We start from the raw sequence: 21,644 nt of genomic DNA, 5'->3' as shown, positions 1-21,644 counted from the left end.
GCGTAACATGGAAAAAATGTAATTAAAAAAAAGTCATAGCATTGTATGTTGAAAAACGATATGAAAAAATCATATAATAGTATGTAAAAAAATGGAATAAAAGAAGTCATGCTATAGTTTGTTGAAAAATGTCATTTGAAAAGTATTGTATAGTATGTTTAAAAATGTCATGGAATACTTTGTCGAAAATGTTATAAAAATAGTAAGTCAAAAGTCATAGTATGTGGAAATAAATCATAAAAAAAATGGTAAATAGTATAGTATGTTGAAAAGGTCAAGAAAAAAGGAGTTGAATAGCATGTCGAAAAATGTCATAGTATAGTATGGTATAGTTCAAAGTATTCTTTAAAGGGTAAAAGTATAGTATGTCATAAAAAGTCAAAGTATAGTATGCAATAAAAATTTATAGATCAGTATTTTGTAAAATATTTGAAAAATACTCAAAGTACATTATTTTGGAATTTTTGTTTTTTAATTATTTTTTAGTATGCCTAAAACGTAATATATTACAGTAAAAAAAAAAGACATTGTAAGGTATTTAGTAAAAGAAAAAAAGAGTTAATACAATTTTTAGATTTCTTTTGTGGGAAACACCATAGTAAACACAATATTATTCAAGCATTCAGGCAAGGTATTTATATATGGGGTAAAAGAAAACATGTCTGCAGGGAATCTTACCTCATTGGTCTCATTGGGACAATTCATGAGTGAATCAGTTGAATGACCAAAGTCCTTCAATTTGTTTTTTGTGACACTTTTCCAGATGCAAGCCCCACCCAGTTCTTACATGTTTTACAATTTGACTCAGGTTAAATGTTTATGTATTTCTGAGTGCCTATTTTTTTACATTTAGCTACCAGTAGTTTTAACAACTGGGATATCATGCAAACTGAACGGAAATTTGCGGATTACACCTGTTTTGTCCTTGAATGAAGTCTGTATATGAATGTATAAATTGAGTTATGAAACTATGACAGCACTGTTATGAACTACGCTCTCCTTTGAAAAGGCGCTGAAAGCTTTGCATGCACTCACACAGCCGTTCACACAGAGGAACAATCTGTCAAGTTGCAAATAGCTAGATGTTCATCCTGCAGAAAGGGAAAAGGAAATGTAAATTATGATGACTTATTTAACAAGATTAGCATGGCAACAGCACAAGTATGATTTCAAACACCCCTCCCAACTAAAAGTATGGCTCACTTACACACACACACATACACACGCAAAAATGCACACAAAGGAGTGTGTGACAAACTTGCCGGCGCCCCTTGCAGGGTGACGCTACAGTTGATTTGGGAATTACAATTAGATTTATGATGTGGCTGCATATGGCTGAGCCCTCTGTTTCTCTCTCTCTCTGAAATGCTGGGATTGGCTGCAGTGAGCACCGGCGCCGTGGCGTATACACCACAGCACAGTCAGAATGTGTGGCGTTACACATACACACACGCATGCACAATGGAACAATAGGCCACATTTTACTGTAATGGGCCACCAAAATATAAAGACCAAGTGGAATAGCTCGACTTTGGAAACAGAAAGCCTTGTGTTGGAAATTATTAGATGTCTGGAAAGTAAGAGCACTCTTTGGAGTAATGGAAATAAGAATTCATGCAGCACTACCTGTAGCTTGTGCACAGTGCTTTCAACATGCACAACACAATAGGTATGATTGCTTTTCTCATATGAACAAATTATGCAACTCGTATCTTTCCACAAAAGTCAAAGAAACACAAAAGCAATGATGAAGTGACAGATTTATAAGGAAATTCTCAAGTCTTTACTTTTTATTTATTTATTTTTTTTGATTGTCTTTCTCACCAAGTTGTACTGACACTTTTTAGAGCCAAAGCTGGCTAATAAATACAATGTAATGTTAAAACGCACAATTGAATTTCAAATACAATACTCATCACAAAATGTATGTGACCAGGAAAACTTGTGTTCTGCTTCTGCAGGTCACAACTGACAAGAGCATGAGGTTTTAAAGAGATCAGAGGCGATGTGACCCGGTGTGGCACTAGAGCTGCAGAAACAAAACTTGCTTCAATTTATGAAATGCTTCTAAAGAAATGGCAATTTACTTGTCCCAAGCATGTACGAGGCTTCCTATAGAGTCCAAACATGTGACTTTTGACTGTTCTAATTTATCATGTTGAAAATCAAACAACAACTTCACATTAGTCAATACTAAAAAAAAAAACAAATACATAGAATTTATATCCAGTGCTTAGGATGCGTATGACACAAACAGAAATGTCTAAGCATGAGGCTTTTTTTTTTTACTGTGATGCAAGCAAAAAACAATGTTCTGTCCCAGCTTGTGAAGCTTTCCCAAATAAAACCTGCCAGATATGGTGAGAAACATGGAGCCATGAAGACGTGTGAAACAGCTAACAGCTAAAAAAAGAGCACTCAGAATCCAAGGTCACAGGTGTTCAAAATGTTCCAAAGAAAAATATTGTCTTCAGAGAAAGAATGTGACATTTGAGTAAAATAGAGGAAAAAGCGTGCACACCCAGCGAGGTGCTGACCGCTGGGCCACAACAAGACGAAAGAGGAACATCTTGTTTCAGACTGCAGTAACACTTTGCTCTGACTGGGGTGTTTGACTGAGAAGCTGATTGAGAATTATGCACCTATTGTTTTTTTTTCTCCATTGTTCTCTTAATAATTTACTCATCTTCAAAATATACATGCGATGTAGAAAAAGGTACCCTTATTGAAATAACAGACCTCTTAAACCCATTTGTTGAAACTATATAAATTCTTTTTTAAAAACACAAGTTTGGTTTATCTTCCCCACGTGATGCTGAGAAGGCATTTACAAATTTGAACAGGCTAATAAAAATAGTAACATTTTGTACACTATAGTACCAATTCAAAACACAATTCAAAATACAGTTAAGGGATCAAGAATATTATAAACTCTTTTTCTACAGTAGGTTAATTCTGGGGCTGCTCATCCCCTTTTTTTGTGACGCAGAATGAGCTATTGGGACACTTTTAAGATTCATGAACTCTTAAAGTGTCTCTACCTTTGGCCAGTTTGAAAGGGACAGACTCCAATACTAAATTCCACCATGCTGCAACTACAGCACAATGTGCTAAGTGTTTGGCCTCGTGGAACTATGGACGACGTGGTTCATGAAAGCACCAATGCAGTGGAATTGAAGAACAGACTCTTCTAACTACATCTTGAGGGTCTGCCAGAGATCGAAGTGTGTGTGTGTGTGTGTGTGTGTGTGTGTGTGTGTGTGTGTGTGTGTGTGTGTGTGTGTGTGTGTGTGTGATTGTGACTGAGCGCGCGTGATGAAAACACATCCTCCCTGAGCTCTGCCTGTGATTGGGCCAGGAGGGGAGCCAGCAGTTAGTTAAGTAGGAACTCATCTCATCAGATAGAAAAAGGCTGATTGTATAAGACTTTTTTGCAGCATTGGAAGTTAAGACTACAACATCCCGAGTGAATGTGAATGTAGGTTTGGCACATTTGAATTAAATCTGTACAATGCCTGGGTACTTTCTTACTTACATACTAATAATAATAATAATAATAATAATAATAATAATAATAATAATAATAATAATAATAATAATAATAATAATGTTATATAAGGGATTTTGCTCCCTTTATTTCATTGACAGTCTGAAAAGTCCTACCACTCTTTCTGTATGAAAACAAACAAACAAAAAAAAACCACATTCACAAGCTGGCACATCATACCTGAGCTGGGATATAAAAAAAAAAGAAAAACTAACAGTAATGTAATGTAAGCAGTTTGTCAGAAAAACAAGATGTAGATGCACTGTATTCGTAAGAAACAAAAGTAAGACTATAAGATTACAATAGCTAGGATTTATATTAAAACTTTTCAAATTTCAAGTTCTGACAGTCCAGAGTTTGTACAGGCAGTGACCTGTCAGAAAAAAAGTCTATAGAACAAAAAAACAATGAGGAAACAAAAACACAAAAGAAGTAAATACATAATGATAAAAACTAAATCACTCTTTAAACATTAAGACCAAATAGCTGTTGAAGACCAATTCCTGATGTTTCACTTTCCATGCATGCTCTTTACATACCACACAGTAATGTGTTCGTCGCTCATTTGTCCTTTGTCCCATTCTCTCTCTTTCTCTTTCTTTCCTCTAACTCTTATTCGCTCCTGTTAAGATTGTCAAAGTGTAGGAAACTGAAGGTCATTGTCAGTTGGATGTCTGAATGTCTGTTCAGGTTGTTTTCTTGGGTCACATTTGTTTCCATCAGCTCTATTCTTCAAATGGACGTCCGTCGAGATACCGTCCAAGAACTTTCTGAGCATGTCCGCTGAGTTTGGATCCTGTCTGGGCATGCTCAGTGCATGACGCAACACGTCCTGATAGATTGCCTCAAGGTCTCTATAATAAACTGTGTTTTTAAAAAGTGTCTCTGAGAATAACAGGAGTTTTCTTTTCTTTCTCTTTTGTACAACTGACACCCCGAGATCACTCAGTTGGCACTGACGGCCTCCCGTGTCTCGTGGTCGCTGCTATAGTCTGACTTGGGCTCGTCCTCAAAGTCTTCGTACATGTCCATGTCGTCGTCTCCGTTGGTGGGGTGGCTTGGCAGATCCAAGGCTACGACCCCACCGCCGTTGTTGCCCCCGATGCCAGGCTCGGACTTCATCCCGTACGTGCTCTGAATGACAGGGATGGCAGGTTCAGGGCTGGCTGAGTTGCTGGAGCAGTCTGAGGTCAGGTGTGGGGATGGTGTGGCTGTTGTTGCCATGGTTATGGCGCCTGGGTAAACTCCTACTCCGCCAGGGCTGTTGGCGAGAGGCATCGGTGGCTGAGGCCTGAGAACGAAGGAAAGGAGAGAAAGAAGGAAGGGAAAACAGTTAGCAGAGGTTCATTTATACACATTAAACAACCTTGACATAACACGACATGGAATTAAAATGTATAAAATATCAAAGAAAAGTGCAGAATCGGTACGAATAAAACAAAACAAGACTGTGAGGCCATGAAATTTGTCTGAATCAAAATTCATAGCAATCCATTTTGTAATTGTTGAAATTTTCACACAAAAACTCACAAATGTCAACCTTTTGGTGACTCTAGAGGAAAGGTTATGTTATCATTTAAAGTCAGTAGGATTTATCTTCTGGGACCATGAATGTCTGTACTAATTAAATGGCGATCCATCTGGAAGTTGTTCAGACTTTTCACACAAAAACCCACTGGCGTCAACCTCATGGTGGCGCTGATGAAATGTTAGGGTATCACTTTAGGTTAGTAGGATTCATCCACTGGGGATCATGAATACCTATTAAAAAAATGTAATAGCAATCCATCTGATAATTGTCGAGATAGTTCAGAAACAGGTCCATGTCTGTCGGACAAAGACAGGCTCATATTTGTTTTAACAATAAAAGACTTAGTTATAGCAACAGTTAGCATATCAACTAGTTACGGTACTAGATGGACGGATCGACATTCGAGCAGATACTGATTCATTATAACCTCCTTTAAACAAACTGCTTTGAACCAAACATTTGCTCTGAGACCACTTAAGTAAAACAGCAACGCTTCTCATCTGGCCGGTCATGTCCCGACACGCAGCTCTCCCTGCACGCTCACACCAGCGTCGGCTAAATAACCTGTTAAGCTATAGATGGAATGAGGGTAAACGCACATCACTCAAACAGGCCCTCTGGCTCCTCAAATGAGCCACATAAAGCAGGAAAATTGCTGTCACTTTTCTCACCTAACAGTTTTCCCTCCTCTGTCTCCTGAAACAATTACCACTGTACGCTCTGACTGACATATTTTCACATTAAATGCTTTAAAACAACACCGGTTCAGTTATATGGAATGTGCCAGAAACTGGATGCATACTGGCTCTCAGTAGCTATTTGATTTAGCTTTGATTGAAAGACCAGGCCTGTAGAATCTTTTTTTTTCTTTTTTTCTTTTGCATTTACTTGACCACACACAGTAGATGTGGCATTAAGCCTGTGACGTCTGCCATGCTCTCGTTTCCCTCTCAAACATCTGCTTACATTTCATATTCCACTATGTCTGTCTGTGTCCAATTTCACTACCCGCAAGCGCCCAGCATTGTCCTAATTTAATAAATGACAAGCTATTAAAAAACGCTCCTATTCAAAGCTGTGGCCTCTGGTAAATCCATCTCAAGCACAGGCCACTGTGATGGCTTTAAACACATCCATGGCTGGTTCCTATTAAGACAATGCCACTGTTTTTCCCCTCTCTGCAATGACTACGCTCTAAAAAATATAATGCTTTTCAGCAAATGCTAAAAAGAGTTTTGCAGAAACAACCAGGAGGTTCCAAAAAGAAAACCTTTCATGAATAGTCCATAAACCCTGATGGTCGGACCCGCAAACCTCTAGCAAATGGATCCAATTAAGAATAATTTCTCTTTATTCATAATGTGAAACATGAAGAAGAAATACCTCACCTAAGAAACAAAGAATTGAATTGAATTCATGAATTACATTTGGATGCTTTTTCTTTTATCTAGCTAATTAGATTTGCTAAAACACCGTATTCAGGCCAAGGTGGCGTGCAGGATGGCATGTTTATTTAAGAGCCAACTGAGCTGAAAGGTCACAGGTGCAACAGTCAATTAGTCAAAGTGTTCGTGAGCGAGACACAAAGCCCGTGTGTGACCAAAGGCATCTCACTCCCAATGACCCCTCTTAAGAAATAAGCGGAATTCCTATTAATATTGTATGTAATTACAATGATGGAGAAAAATCTGTTGGACAAGCTATTTCTTAAGAATTAAATTACCTTGTAATTAAAGAATGTTGCTGTGACATTCAGAATTCCATCACAAGCTGTGCATGACACACTGTGCAGTCTTTGAGGTTCTACACATGAAACTGTCAGGTTGAGTTTGAACATCTTCTTTCACTGCAGCTTTCTTTCAAACCATGGAGAGCACTTATATAGAAAGCTAACTGTGATGTCCGGGGGAAAAAAACCTCTCTGCTGACTCTGGTACTCACCCCACAAAGAACTGCCTCATCTCCTGACGTCGTGACCGCATCATCTGCTTGTACTCTCCGATGCGCAGCTTCTTGCCGTCGATGATGCAGGTCCTCTTGGGCCGTGGCTTGTATTTGTAGTTGGGATATTTCTCCAGATGGATCTTGCTCAGGCGGGCCTGCTCCTCATAGTACGGCTGCTTCTCCTGGTTGGTCATGGATTTCCAGCGAGAGCCTGGTGGAAAAAATATTTTTTTGGTTTTTTAGTTGTCTCCGTCAGAAGAATCGTGCAATCGCCCGTGTGTGTCTGTGAGTGAGTGTGCATCTCCGCGTCTGTCCACAGCTAATCTCGCAATCTGGTGCAGCAAACTGCATAATGTTTTGGATGACCAGTATGTTAACATGCTCAAGGATCTCTCGTGGATGCGATGACTCACACTTTCCCAAAACAGCTTATATTACCTGTTTTCATACTGCCGTTGACTGCTTGCTGACTCCTCACTGACTGCTATTAACCGTGATAACAGAGCTAAGTCTAGTATGACCCCAGCTGCTACTCTGCGGCCAGAAACACAGAAGGGTGAAACATTTTTGCGCTAACAGCTAAGGGAGCTACCGGTAAACACACTGTTGAACCTCACAGCAACTCAAGTTAAATGATAAAACTGACATCCTTTTGATAGGATCCAAAGTGAAAAGGAAAAAAAAACCTTCATCTAGGTAACCTTGCCTCACAAGTCAAGCCAGCATTTCAAAGTCTCTGGGTTACTCTTGACCCAGACCTTATTTTTTTTAAAAACACATTGATAATATAAAACATTCCATCTTAGAAATATGTCAAGACCTAGACCCCGTCTGTCAATTCAGGATGCAACGAAATTGACCCACGTCTTTATCATCTCACGGCTGGATTACTGTTATACACTGATCACTGGCCTGCTTAACCTATTCCTATAGGATCGTTTTTAAAGTTCTTTTATTCGTCTTTAAAGCCCATAATGATATGGCACCCTCATGCATATCATAATGTCTGTCTACACTATCTACTGCACCTTTCTCGTTTTGAATTAGTTTTACTTAGCTTTGACATAAACATGTATGTTTTTTAGGAAATCAACATTACAGAGTATCAAAAATGTGGAATTTAGGGGAGATACAAAATTCAAACATCCTTACATTTAAGGACTTTAGGAAGTGACAAAAAGAAGGTTTTGAAATGCTTTTCTACACTGTTTCAACGATACTGGTTGAGCACAGAGCTTTTGGTAAAATAGATAACGCTAACATACCGTCACTTCAGCTGCACATCGAATTAATCAAACAAAAGAGTGACAGAGCCTTGGTTTACCCATAAAAACTTGTTTTTTTAAAGGTTTGATGCTGTCATAAGAACAGACATTATCAAGTCGTTAACCAAAGAGGCTGTTTAAAATCAGGAGTGGATGACACTATGCTCCCTCTTGGATCAAGAAGAATGATACATTGTGTACTTGTTATTTCCCCTGGTAAGAGGACCTTTTGAACAAGTGGACAGGGCCATTACCGCAGGAACGCATGCACATCTGCAAAGCACTCTGATTATACACACCCCGCCTCGCTTTTCTGTTTATCAAGGTTCATCACAAACTAGTCTTGTACTTTTGTGACACAGGAAACAGTGTTTTTTGTTTTTTTTAAGCCACCCACTCCCTGAAGTCCAGCTGTGTTATTACGATGGAGATACATGCATTGTACACATGCAGTCACGTACACAATTGTGCACTTTAAATTCAGCTTTTTGCTCCTATATTGCCACTGAGCAACGATAAATTACTGGTAAATCATTTTCTAAATGCTTCCAGCAAACAGAATCTTACTGTTAATATTTGCCTGCAAAAATCACTTTCCATCTAATCATTTTAACATGACTTTTCCCTCATAATAAGGATATAAATATCTGACTTAAATTAAGATTCTGTCAGTGAAACTTCTGCACAAATGATACATCAAATAAAAGCAGGAAGCATTTTGTCAGACACAAAACTCCCTTTTCTCAGAGCCCATTCAAAGTGCTAAACGAGGAGCACAGACCCACTTAAGAAAAAGCAATTTGTTGATGTTGCTCAGGAGGAGCATTCAGCAACCTGAGCTGACTAGAGCCCTGCTTCTGACAGTGGTGGTCTTCAGAATGTTTCACGAAACAACCGCTGAGCTCAGCGCCGTGTGAATGGCTATCTGTGTCGAGTTGGTTAGTATCAACACGGCTACGTTATAACTGAATGCATCCATCACACTAGTCAGGCTAACACAGTGGAGCTCTGTGTGTGAAGTGTTCACGGTTTAAAAGCACACTAGTCCTTCTTATAGTCTGCGGCCTGCTGGTAAAAGACCCTGTGAACTGTAGAATAGAGGCACAGCAACCTAATGAGCGGAGAGGCTGGCGTGAAAAGAAATGTCCAGGTTGAGGACCATCAAGTGTCAAATACACAGCTTCTTGGAAGGAGGAAAAACACTATTGTAGCCACAAAAATCTTTTGTTGATGTCTTGTGTGTGTCTTTAAGGTGCTGAAGCACACCATTTACACACATTTTTACCAAAAAATTAAACATATTCCTTCATAGATTTGTTTGAATGACTGTCCCAATGGATCCAAAAGATGTCAAGATCACTAGATAAAGAAACCGATTGTTGTCGTTTGTACAATGAGTTTCTCTTCTCAGGAGAAATGCTTACAGTAACAGAAATAATGAATATTTTTTTCAAAAGCCCCAAATCTTTAACGTTTTCAAAATATCTTCAACTGTGTCATTTAACCTCAGTCTCTCTGACTGTACTGGCAAATCAATGCAGAAAAAATTGAATTGCTATATATGTAAGTCCGCCATAACATTGTCATGGGGGGTGTCCTGTTTCGTTCAGTCTAGGGTTGAAGCGATACCTTGAGAAAGTTATTGTATGCAATTTAAGTAAACCATTAGTTGAAGGGTCTTATTTTCTATTTTGTATATTTACATTTGCTTCTTAATAAAGCAAAAGTATATTTTTTTGATTATGTGTTTGATCAATTGAATACTCAGAATAATACTGAACTACTACTAAAATAATCAATATCTTGTTTTTCCTAAATGATGTACAGCTATTAAGGTATATTATTTTCTCAATTGGCTTGAAAAAGTGGTACTTTTTGGGGGAGAATGAACCTCCTATGTTTGGAGCTGAGCTCCTTGGGCTACATTTAAATAAACGGATGATTATCTGCTCATGTCTGTTAAAGTTACAACATAGAAATCATTACATTTTTTTTATACTATTCCTCCCATTTTCAAATATTCAACACAAACAGATATACACTTTTTGGGGGGTGAATGAAAACCCAAAATCGTTCACCCCATTTCCATATGAAACAATTATCCTCACAAGGACTTAAACATTTGTACAATCCTTCAAAAGCAGAATATATCACGGAAGGTATTTGCAGGAGTTCTGTAATGTCTCACCGAGGATCTTGCTGATGTTGGAGTTGTGCATGTCGGGGAAGGTCTGCAGGATCTTCCTCCTCTCGTCTTTGGCCCACACCATGAAGGCGTTCATGGGCCTCTTGATGTGGGGCTCGGCGTTGTTCCTGCCCCTCGCCTCTCTGAACACTCTGGCCTCCGTGATGGTACTCCCTGTAGAGACACAAAAGGAATTACATTCTCTGCATGCCCATTCGTTGACACATTCATCTGTCATACTTTCACGCTTGAAAATGCGCGATATTGCACTGACATGGACGAGCCCTTCCTGTTTGTTTCTTCAGCCCTTGATCCTTCGGAGAGGATGTATAACATAAGTATAACAAAAGTATGATGGGGGTCTTGCTGGGATGCCCTCAACATGCTCACACAAACACACACCAGCTATACACACCATAGTTAGTTTGCTTCCGCCTGATAGTATCTCAGGGCCTACGCTGCTGTGTTTAGTCCTCCCATTCTAAACTAAACCACAATGAGCACTCCTCATCGCCTGTAAACAGTGGTGTTTTATGAGGAACAGGTGGGTTGGGAGAAAAAAAAACGACTTCAACAGCAAGTCAGTGTCTTTAGACTACATTCAGAGATGGTATTTCATGCAACAGTAACTGGTAACTGCAGTCCTTCGCCTGCTCTTGTTTGCATACTTGTACTGGGTGGGATCTTGTGTCACAAACACTCGTTGCGGAAAAAAATCTAAGGAGAATTCAGCCTCTTGTCATGTACTTGCAGGAAAATAATAAATTGTTCAAGAGCGTACAATGTTGACATTGAACGCTCTGTTTAGCTGTTGAGGGTGTCCTTCACCGTAGCATCCTGAGGAGCACAATAAATATTTGTGTTCCCTGAATACCTGCATGTTCTGGCTGTCTGGAAGATGCTTTCTTCTTTATTGCGGATTTCCGAGATGGCAGAACACTAGAAGTAGGGCCTCTTCTACGTGGGGCCCACGGAGTTAAAGGTCACTGGTATCAATTTAGTCTGAACAGGATGTGACTGCTTCAAACTGAGACTCTGCTTCTCAAATCTCCAGCAACTCCTTCCTTTTAATATCCCTCTAGCCTTCCATTATCTACCATGTCTTTTTGTGGCTCCGTGGCTCTTTTCTGAATAACCAAGATTATAAGCTTCCCAAAAGTAAGAATCGGAAAAGCAGGCGATACAAAACAAAAGAAGAGTGCTAGAAAAAGAGCAAAAGGGAAGAAGCATGGCACCAGAGTGGAGGTTCTTACCATCCAGATCTTCTGGTCTCGTCAGGTCGATGACTCGGTGGACCATCTTCCCAGCGTCCTCCCCGAGCTTCCCCAGGTGCTGACTCAGCGTCTCATAGTGCAGACGCTCCTGCAACACAAACAAAAGAACATATGAACGGTTGATCGAAGCAAGACGCAAATAAAGATGATGCAGCTGCCGCATCAAGAGAAACGAGACACGAGCTGCTCCAAAAAAAATTCCAGTTTCAATTCCAATGCAGTTCTTATTATTTAATGTCTGGATCGAGTCCCAGTTTGTGCTTGGCATGTTTTAAATTGGGTCACTGGGGATGACTGTGATGGTAATGACAATAAAACAAATTGCCGGGTTGAGTTGGCACGGAGGAAAATCCAGCACAGCACCCAAAAGTGGGCAGTTATATTTTGATGCAGCTTCATTACTTTTATTTTACGGTATCTGAGGGAAATGAGTCATGATCGTGCCATAAGCTAAGTCGTAGCCCCCTCAAGGGCCGCCGCGCTAATCAACGGTGTCTTCCCCAACCTCCCGTCGCCATGCGCTCTCTCTGATTCTGTCCTCCGCCCGCCACTCCACCTCTGAGACAAATAACTTCTACAAGCAGCCTGCCTTGGGGCCTTCCAGCTAAAATTACCCCACCACGCTCCCAAACTGTGGTGGAAAACATCGAACCCTCCGCACAGCTACCGCACATCTACACTCCTCCTCTCCGCTCCTCTCTTATCCCCTGCCCTCCCTCCCTCCCTCCCTCTCCGCTCTCCTCCTTTTTCTGGTGACAGAGGCATTTTGTTTGACGCAAGGAATGGTTGCCGAGTGAAGTCATGCCGCGGTAGCCGCTGGCAGAGTTGGTGGAACTTAGGGGCCGGCGTGTATGTGTATACATATATGTGTGTGTGTGTACGTGTGTGTGTGTGTGTGTGTGTGTGTGTGTGTGTGTGTGTGTGTGTGTGTGTGTGTGTGTTTATAGATGAGGAGTCGACGCGGGCCAATGTCAGCACTACGGCAGGGCTGTAATCAGGCCCACCACAGAACATGTGCCTGGGCAGTGCCATGCTCACCGCAGGAAGCAACCGCCTAACAAAGGACTAAAGAAAAAGAGAGACAGAGGGAGAGACGGAGGGAGATAGAGGGAGCAAAAGAAAAAAAGAAAATAGGAGTGGAAACTAGACCAGAAAGAAGAATATGGGCTTGAGTCCCGCTGTTTTTTGTTTTTTTTAAAGCTTGTAGTGCTAAACAATAGCCTGCAAAGGGAACGCGGCCACTGCTCATGATCAGAAGTCTGGAAGTTTTACTTTGGTGGTCCAAACTAAAAAAAAATGAGAGAAGATTGAATTGTACGTTTTTGAAAAGATGCTAAACATGACCGCTTTGCTCTGTAGCGCTATCAGATGCACCGCAGAGCACAAGTTAAGTAGTCAGAGACCTCCAAATGGGAGGAGACGGTGGAAAACCAATGCACAGTAGAACAGTGGAAAATGGACTAGGACAGCACCAATAGAGGAAGACTGATCCAAAATACAGATTAACAGCAGACCTGGATCAGAATCTGCAAATATTCCGTGCGGTTGGTCTACTTTTGGTCTACTTGAAAGTTCTTGTGGCAAATGCAATAAGGAGCTGTCTTTGCTTTGTTTAGTCAAGATTGAAATAGGTTTGGCCTGAGCTCCCCGCTGGTTTGATACTGGACTGCTGCCTTCTGGAGCGGCATTATAGACTTTTTTTTTTAATTTCTTTTTCATGAGACTCCTTTGTATTGTGTACACCATTGGATTGTGCTCCTCTAAAGGCGTTTGTCTTCTTCGCAGAGGGATTTCTGGTTTAAAAAACAGTCAAGGCTTTTGAGTCTTGTTGTTCAGGCGGTTGCAGTGAAGAGGAAGCACACTTTTTTTCAGGATGGACTGTTTTGTTGATCTTGAATGGCTTTCAGACAGTAAAACCAAACACATCACAAACTGTACTTGATATTACATTACTGTTCAACCCAGGCCTGAATCGGAGCAAACAAAGCAGCAATTCAAAGCAGACGAGTTGACGCATCAAGGACTAAATTAATTAAACACACAGAAGTGCAGGGGCAAAGGTAAATTAAACCTAACATCTAATTAAATTCATCAAGATAAATGACAAAAACAGAAGGGAAGAGGTGCGTCACATTTGCTTCAAAAACAAGCTTCAATGAAATAAAAATCCCATATATGTAGTTTAAAAACACTATTTTTAAGCTTTAATTGGATCTACAGCTCTAAATTTCTTAATTTAAGAGACACCCAAATCTTTTTTTTTTCGACTGGTCTCTCCTCTTCTTGTCGTTTGTGTCTCTCCATCGTTGCTAACGCTCTAAACATCACCGTTTTTTTTTTAAAAATCCACACCGTACTGAGCTCATTACCACAGTTACAACTCGCCCACCGCCAGCACGGCCTGCCTCCAGCTGACCCGCAACCGTTTACTGTCTCCACCCGGGGCCAATCAAGTTTGGCAAACCTCCTCAGCCCCCCTCCCAGCGCTCCCTCTCTCCTCCTATTTTCCTCATCTTTCTCTCTCTCTCTCTCTCTCTCTCTCTTTCCTTCTTCAGACTTTGCTGATGTGTGCCGATAGAGCTGTCCGTCAGTCCTGTTATGTCCCCCCCTCCACCCTCTCCTTCTCCTTTTCACCATTCCTCCTATTCATAGCCCTTAACACCACCACCAGCCCTCCACCCCTTGAGGCTCCAACCCCCAAAGAAGTAGACACTCAACAGTCTATTTGCAGGTGCCAGAACTCAGCTTTGTAGTATACATTATCATAATGTATATCATTCCGGCTTCAAATACAGCAACATAACGGTGACCTTTAATCAAGACTTGGAGCCGTCTGAGCTGTCGGTTTAACAGGCTCGCTTCCTACAGAGACCAAACTTACCAGCAGAGCCAATATAAACTTCTATACGACCATTTCCTCCCTCCTCGCCTTCCTCCAGACTTACTCTGCTCTACCAACACAACCTGCACTTTTCAACTATTCAACAGACACAATATATCTCGCTACAATGGGCATCATTATATTAAATACGGTTACATTCAGAGATCTGGTGCAAAAGTTAAGAAGAAGTCAGAGAAATAACAGATGAGGGCTAAACTTTAAAAGTTTTACTTTTTAAACAGTTTCCGTTGAAAGTATGAGAATGTACGATTCATGAATAGTTTGTTAAGGACAATATTACTTCTGTTCACTCTGACAAATTTTTGTGTTGAGGGGTAGCCGTACAGTTTCAACCTTCACTCTTTTTAGTCAGTGACATTTTGTGTTGTATTGTTCCCTTTCATTTACAAGAATTGCTTTCTTTTTTTTCTCGTGAAGGCTGGCAGGGGATCTGCTGGTTTGGGTGAATACTTGTGTGATTCAGCCCTTCGGTCAGATGAACCGTTTAGTTTCGTGAGCAGAGGCGCTGAAAACATCCGCGTGTCCTCATCATTCAACGTTTTGCAGTTTGGAACCGGCCTCCGATAGATCGTTCGTTCAACAGACATTATCCAAAGTGAGAAAGCAGATCTTGGAGCGATAAAAAAATCTGTTTGTGTTCCTGCTTATGTGGCCTGTAGATTCACCTGCACTCAGTCTGACATCACCCACCATGTTCAGCTCCTATGGAAACAGGAAAAGTAGTCCCTCGTGGTTCAAAGCAGTGAATTACTTTTTCACGTAAACTTTACAAAGCTCCTGTGCAAAGCTGTCACAGTTTCAAGGTTTAGAATTCTGCATGTAATGACTTCATATTTATATTAGTCAGAGCCTGAGTGAACAATCTTTCAGAGACACGTGGTTGATTTTGGTTTTCATCCAAAACATGTCAGCTGAGTTATGTGACAATCTCTCAAAAATGTCTTTTAAGTGGCTTTAGGGAGTGTTTTGTGGCTGTTTAGATAAAAAAGAAAAAAAATGCACAAGTTTTTTTTCTCGCACACACAAACACAGATGCACACACCCACACAGTCCTACAGGGCGGCTATTTCAGTGAGCTTTGGCAGCCGCAGGCCAGCTGGAAGCAACGTAAGCGTAAGGTGATACTCAACAATGCCACTAACTGGCCAGGCCTCTCGTCTGTACACCAGCTATAATGACATTAACATGGCTAAGGCCAACTCAGAGCCAGAACACACACACACACACACACACACACACACACACACACACACACACACACACACACACACACACACACACACACACACACACACACACACACACACACACAAAGGAGCCCAGGATCACTTTCAGCTCTTCGGGAAATGTCTATGTCGTCTGTGCTTGAAATGAATGCTGAGGGACAAGAATACCCAAACAGAGAGCGAAATAAACACAAACACACACACACACACACACACACACACACACACACACTCAGACGTCACCGCGACCACTCAATAAATAGCTCAACATTTGATATAACACTGAGGTACCATTAACAGCAGTTGTCTCATTCCCTCCAAAGACGTCTAATATGCTGTGTTAGTACAATGTCATAAAATAAAAAAAGGCTTGGCTGGAGCTTGAAAGTCTCGGAGGGCTTGTGTAACAAATTTATTTGACGAACAGAAAACAACACAGAAATCCAAGGTAAAGAAAAAAGAGCCGGTCTCGTTGCCTCCCGAGGTGGAGCGGGTGAGTCACACTCTCAGTATCCAGCAAGTTCCATCCATGAATTGTTTAAGACAGAGCAAAGCCTTTGAGTGCTTTAGAAAAAAAAACACACACACACACACACACACACACACAAAAAACCTTCTCCGTCCCAAAGAAAAAATTATGTATTTAAAGCTAAGAGAAAGAGTCTTTGAGCTGCTGTTGTTAGGTAACGAATAACAAACTGACAACAAACACCAAGGCCCGCTGTCGTCCTCGAACCGGAAACAATTACTTTGAGACTTTCCAAATGAGCTTTTTATTAGGAGGCATGGAGCTATAAACCAAATTACTGCATTGCTTTGGTTTTGTTCTTATAAAGTTGGAAAATATAGCGCTTGAGAAACACACTGCAGCGCACTCACCTTAATCTGTGATCATTTTAAAGTTAACTTTATGCAAAAGAAGCTCTTTTTAAGCTCAAACTTATTTGGGAACATGTGTGGGATTTATTTTGCAAGACCTGCAGCAAACAACTCAAATTAAGTCTTAATAAACAATTTATTAGTAAAGGCTGTTGTATAATTTATATTTATGAGTTTCTCAGTGTTTACTAGCATAATGACTTAGAAAAAAAAAATCAACTTGGGACTGAAGATAAGTACAGCGGAGATATATTTTGCCAGTTTTTTGGGATGTTTTCCTCCTGAAGATGCGAGGCAAACAAGCCCAAATAAAATTCAAAACAGCCCATCCTTGGAGTGCACCAATCATGACCTACTTGGGGTTGGCGGGGTTCAAAGTCTCCACCCCTAAAATATTCATGAGTTCCTCTCCTCCTCCTTCTCCTCATCCTCGCGAGCAACATGGGATCAATTGCGCAGGAGAGCCGTTCTAATCATGTTCCCTATTTCACTGAATGTCTGATCCCTGGAATCCTTCACTGGCTGATCAGACTGATTGAAGATGTTTTTGCAATATGGATGTCCCGCTGGATATGAGATCCTGGTACAAAGACCCTGTCTCTCTTTCAGCCCAGGGGGAGAGATGAGCGGGGGGAGAGGTGAGCATGCAGGGGGAGGTCCCTTCCCAGAGAAAGGCCCTTTAATTGGGCTAAAACCCCGAGGCTGGGATCCCCCTCCAGGGCAAGTGGAGAGCTGGACTCCATTATACACACACACACACCCACACTCTAATGTTAACACCATCTCTTCTCCCCCCCAAAAAAACACCCACTCGGTCTCAGTCAGGGCCGGCACACAAACACACACTCACACACACACACACACACACACACACACACACACACACACACACACACACACACACACACACACACACACATACGCTCGTACGCCAAAACCATCACTTGTCATTGGCCCAGCTGCTGCGTCTTCAAAGCTGTTGGCTTCTGGGTGGCCGTGGAGATGAGAGGAGAAAAGAGAAGTCCTCAAGAGCAGCCGCCCGAGCCAAACAACACCAAATATCATCCATGAACATTAAAGAGATGCTGAGCAGAAATCTCGATGACTCCGCCAATGAAATACTGGAGAAAATATGATATAGGAGCGAAGGGTAGTTCTGAACGCTGTACAGAGGGTCCCTCCAACATTACTCTGCATGCTCCTGTAGCTGTTTCCAGTTTAGAAGATGTGTTCTCATCCTTTACTGAAGGATAAGTAGTGATACCTCATTGTAAAAATATTAAAAAATATATGTATAAGCAGCTCAAGTATAGGGGTCCAAGAGGGGGCGATAATATTTGATAATCTTTAGGAAACATACAATTGAATTTTTTTAATTAATTTGGAATTTTAATGGTTAAGTAATAAGACAGAGCTGTATAGTTTTTGTACTTATTTTGCAGGTTTTTATTGTCATATTTGTGACTGACTGACTTATCATAATATGACGTAATGACTTACTTTCTTTCTGGTGGAGGTACAGCTTCCTTTACAGGCTGGTAAATTAAATATGTTGCTTAAATAAAGTGCAGACTCTTGGAGAAAGGCAGTATGTGTTGATGAGTTGTTTGTCCACTGTCATAAGCAACATTATTTTATTTATTTTATTTATTTTATTTATTTTATTTATTTTATTTATTTTATTTATTTTATTTATTTTATTTATTTTATTTATTTTATTTATTTATTTTTTTGTTTATTTGTTTATTTGATTGTCACTTGTTATTTCATTTTGTTTCTTATGCACTGTCTTGCTGGCTGGTCTGTCAAAGCACTTTGTAAACCTTGTTTTTAAAAGGTGCTATATAATAAAGTTATTATTATTATTATTATTATTATTATTATTATTATTATTATTATGTACCTTCTGTAAGCATCAAATAAATATACTTATTATACAAAACTGTTTCACATGGTAGCAGCTTTAATTAAAACTATGCATCCTATTTTACATCTGAGACAGCCCAGATGAATGAGGTGTAACTGATAGATACGCCATGAAACTTCCCCAGTTGAATACTTACACTAAGAAATGTATTTTTACTATCACAATTTTTCTAATAATGTATGTTTACATATGCAAATTATGCATTATCTTATCAGATATGTGCTAAATTGCATGCGTTTCTAGAACAGAAATCTTGACATTGCTATAGCCCAAAATCTCAAAATTGACTAGTGCATAAAAAAAACCTTGGTTGTCTCTATAAGCTGATCATATATTTTGTATATAAAGTTTAAATCTGTTAAGTAAAAAGTAACAATAGATGACAAATAGTGGAGGAAAAAGACAAAGAATACTTGTGTCTCTCCAAACTGTACATCAAAACAGTACAGTACTTGTCATTTTCCCCTGCTGCCTGTTGGTGTGTCACATGAACTGTACCGAACTATGCATGTGTGTATTATATGTGTGTGTGTGTCAATTACGATAAGAATTCTTTCTTCAAATGAAAGAAAATGCCGTTGATAACAGCATTTACAGCATGTGATTCCTATAGACCTTGTCAGTGAAGTGTGTCTGTGAACATGTGATCTGTCTGTCCCGCTAACCTTGTTGCCGTTGTTGAGGGTCATGCCGCTGAGGGCGGACAGTTTGGCCTCCAGACTGTGGTGTCCCGACTGCTGCTGCTGCTGCTGCTGCTGCTGCTGCTGCTGGTGGTGGTGGAGCTGCTCCCTCTGGATCTGCTCCCTCATGCTCCTGGCCTCCTGGATGGCCTTCATCACGGCGTCCTGGTCCCCGAAGAGCGCTGTGGAGTTGAGGCTGGACAGGATGTCTGGTAGAGGGGAGGACGGGATGGGAGAGAGGGACAACTTAGAATGTGTGGCTTCAAAACAAGAGTTTATTTCTGTCGTCCTTCAACAATGACAGTAATCGTTTTTTCATCAACGTCCAATATAAAAAACAATTTAAGATTACATTAGAAAAACAAATCTTCCTAATAAGAAGTTTGATCAGATTGGATGGAAAATGCCCCAGCAACAGTCATCAGATTCTGATTCAAAAGTTCTGGCTGGCTCATAATTATATGTGACATCACTTTTTTCAAAACAAAACCACTTTAAATTATAGAGAGGAGGAAACAGAAGCCCACAAATAAAAATAAATCTCATATAAATTGACAGAATTGATTCCAACTTTGGCAGGAAATTGGTTATCAGTATCCTAACTCTCATACTAAAGCTCAGAAGGTGAGGTGGAGGGCGATGAAAATAAAGACAAATTATGGTATTGTTTTCATTTTTTAAAGTACATTTCAGTATCCTATCTGATCAACAACAAGATATTGATATTGTCACAGTTAGTGTTTAATGACAATGGGGCGATCTTGTAAACGTCTTGGAGGTATTCTTTACTTGTCGGTTTAAAGCAGACAATAAAAAACTCAAAACTCAGACAGTTTTTTGTGACTCAACAAGTCATTCAGATTTGACTCCCATCCTATGTTAGAATATGCCACAGCCTATCTGAGTATCAGCACTGGCTTGAGAACTACCTTTGTAAAGGTACAGCGTATTTTTATTGCGAACCAATCAGAGCAGGCTGGGCTTAAAGAGACAGGCGCTTAAACGGAGCGTTTCAAACAGAGGGGGAATACAGGTAAATTAGAATAGACAGTGTGCGTAAAATAATGTGTTTTTTTAATAATGAAGCATGCAAACAGATTCTAGTAGAAACCCAGAATACAATTATGAACCTGTAAATAAACATAACGTGTCCCCTTTAACAAACCAGAGGGTTTTGAGTCAGATGATGTGGAACTCTAACCCTTAAAAAAACAATTTTTGATAATTTTTTGTGATTTCATTGTGCTCCATGATCACTTTGAAGTTTTCAAAATAAGACGTAAGAGCTGAGAACCAAAAATTCATAATGGCTGAATACAAATTCCTAACAAATATTGTTTAAACATTAGTATAAAATTGGGATTTTTCCACACTCTTATTGGGGCCAAATGTCACCAAAGTTGTTTTCCGGTCCACTTGTGTCGAAACACGACAGAACCTCCTCCCCCTTGTTTATGTTCCGCGCTTCACACTTTTGAAGGCGATGCACATTTGAAGAATGGGGGGAAAAAAATAAAAAAAATAAAAGGATGCAAAGTTTCCGTCGCCCTCCTCGTTTAATTAGCAGACAAGTAGGAAGCACTGTATGCTTGGGTGGCCGTTAAAAAGGGCAAAAAATAACTTTGCAAGGGAACACAAGCGTCGCGTCCTCAAAGCCACTCCAGAGGAGCGGACGAGATTGTTTTCTAGGGGGGGGATATAATGAGAGGGTTTAGATTGGCCTTAATAACAGATAGCAGAGGTAGGGGCATAAAAGGTCTAGCGCGGGCAGACAATGATGTGAGGAAGCTCTTAAAAACCAAATAACGTGTGCTGGGTTTCACTGCTTCCGCTGCTGGGGTTTTCATTGGGGCTAAATACAGGGCTTTGGACTCCTGTAAAACACAAACACACACACAAGTGCACACACACACACACACAGGTCTCCTCGTAGGGTCGAGGTGTCTGCAGTCTATCAGACGCATGCGGCGCTGCTCGGTTTGTCTGTGTGTGGCGGGGAGGAGGGAGGTGTTTGGGTGGGTGATGTTTTTGTTTTTCCGGTCGAGGGGAAAAAGACAAAGTTTAACTCTCTGATTGGGGACATGTTTGCTCTGGATGGACGTACGGTACAGATGTGAACAATACGGCGGTGTGTGAGTGTGTGAGACATGGTTCTGTGTTTCCACTCAGAGTTATTTTCTTGGCATCATGAAGCAGCTTTTAAACCATGTGATTCTTATTGAACATGTCAGTAAAGCCAATACTTATGTATTTATTCTAGGCAGAGCAGCAGTGCCGCTACGCC

General features: G+C 40.5%; 1 protein-coding gene across 1 annotated transcript in view; it reads right to left on the bottom strand.

Annotated features, from left to right (window-relative positions):
• Positions 1–1,787: 1,787 nt before the first annotated feature.
• Positions 1,788–21,644, bottom strand: part of LOC129108192 (transcription factor SOX-6-like) — a 110,421-nt gene continuing 90,564 nt past the window's right edge. The window contains exons 12-16 of the mRNA XM_054619895.1: positions 19,346–19,569; positions 11,726–11,834; positions 10,476–10,646; positions 7,020–7,233; positions 1,788–4,838 (exon numbers count right to left, since the gene is read on the bottom strand). Of these exons, the coding sequence (XP_054475870.1) occupies positions 4,493–4,838; positions 7,020–7,233; positions 10,476–10,646; positions 11,726–11,834; positions 19,346–19,569 (1,064 nt within the window). The 3' untranslated portion in view covers positions 1,788–4,492. The remainder of the gene's footprint in view (positions 4,839–7,019; positions 7,234–10,475; positions 10,647–11,725; positions 11,835–19,345; positions 19,570–21,644) is intronic.

This window comes from Anoplopoma fimbria, chromosome 19, assembly GCF_027596085.1.
Source record: "Anoplopoma fimbria isolate UVic2021 breed Golden Eagle Sablefish chromosome 19, Afim_UVic_2022, whole genome shotgun sequence".
Classification (NCBI taxonomy): Eukaryota; Metazoa; Chordata; class Actinopteri; order Perciformes; family Anoplopomatidae; genus Anoplopoma; species Anoplopoma fimbria.
Note: the sequence above shows the minus strand (reverse complement) of the source record. Positions and strands in the feature narration are given on the sequence as shown.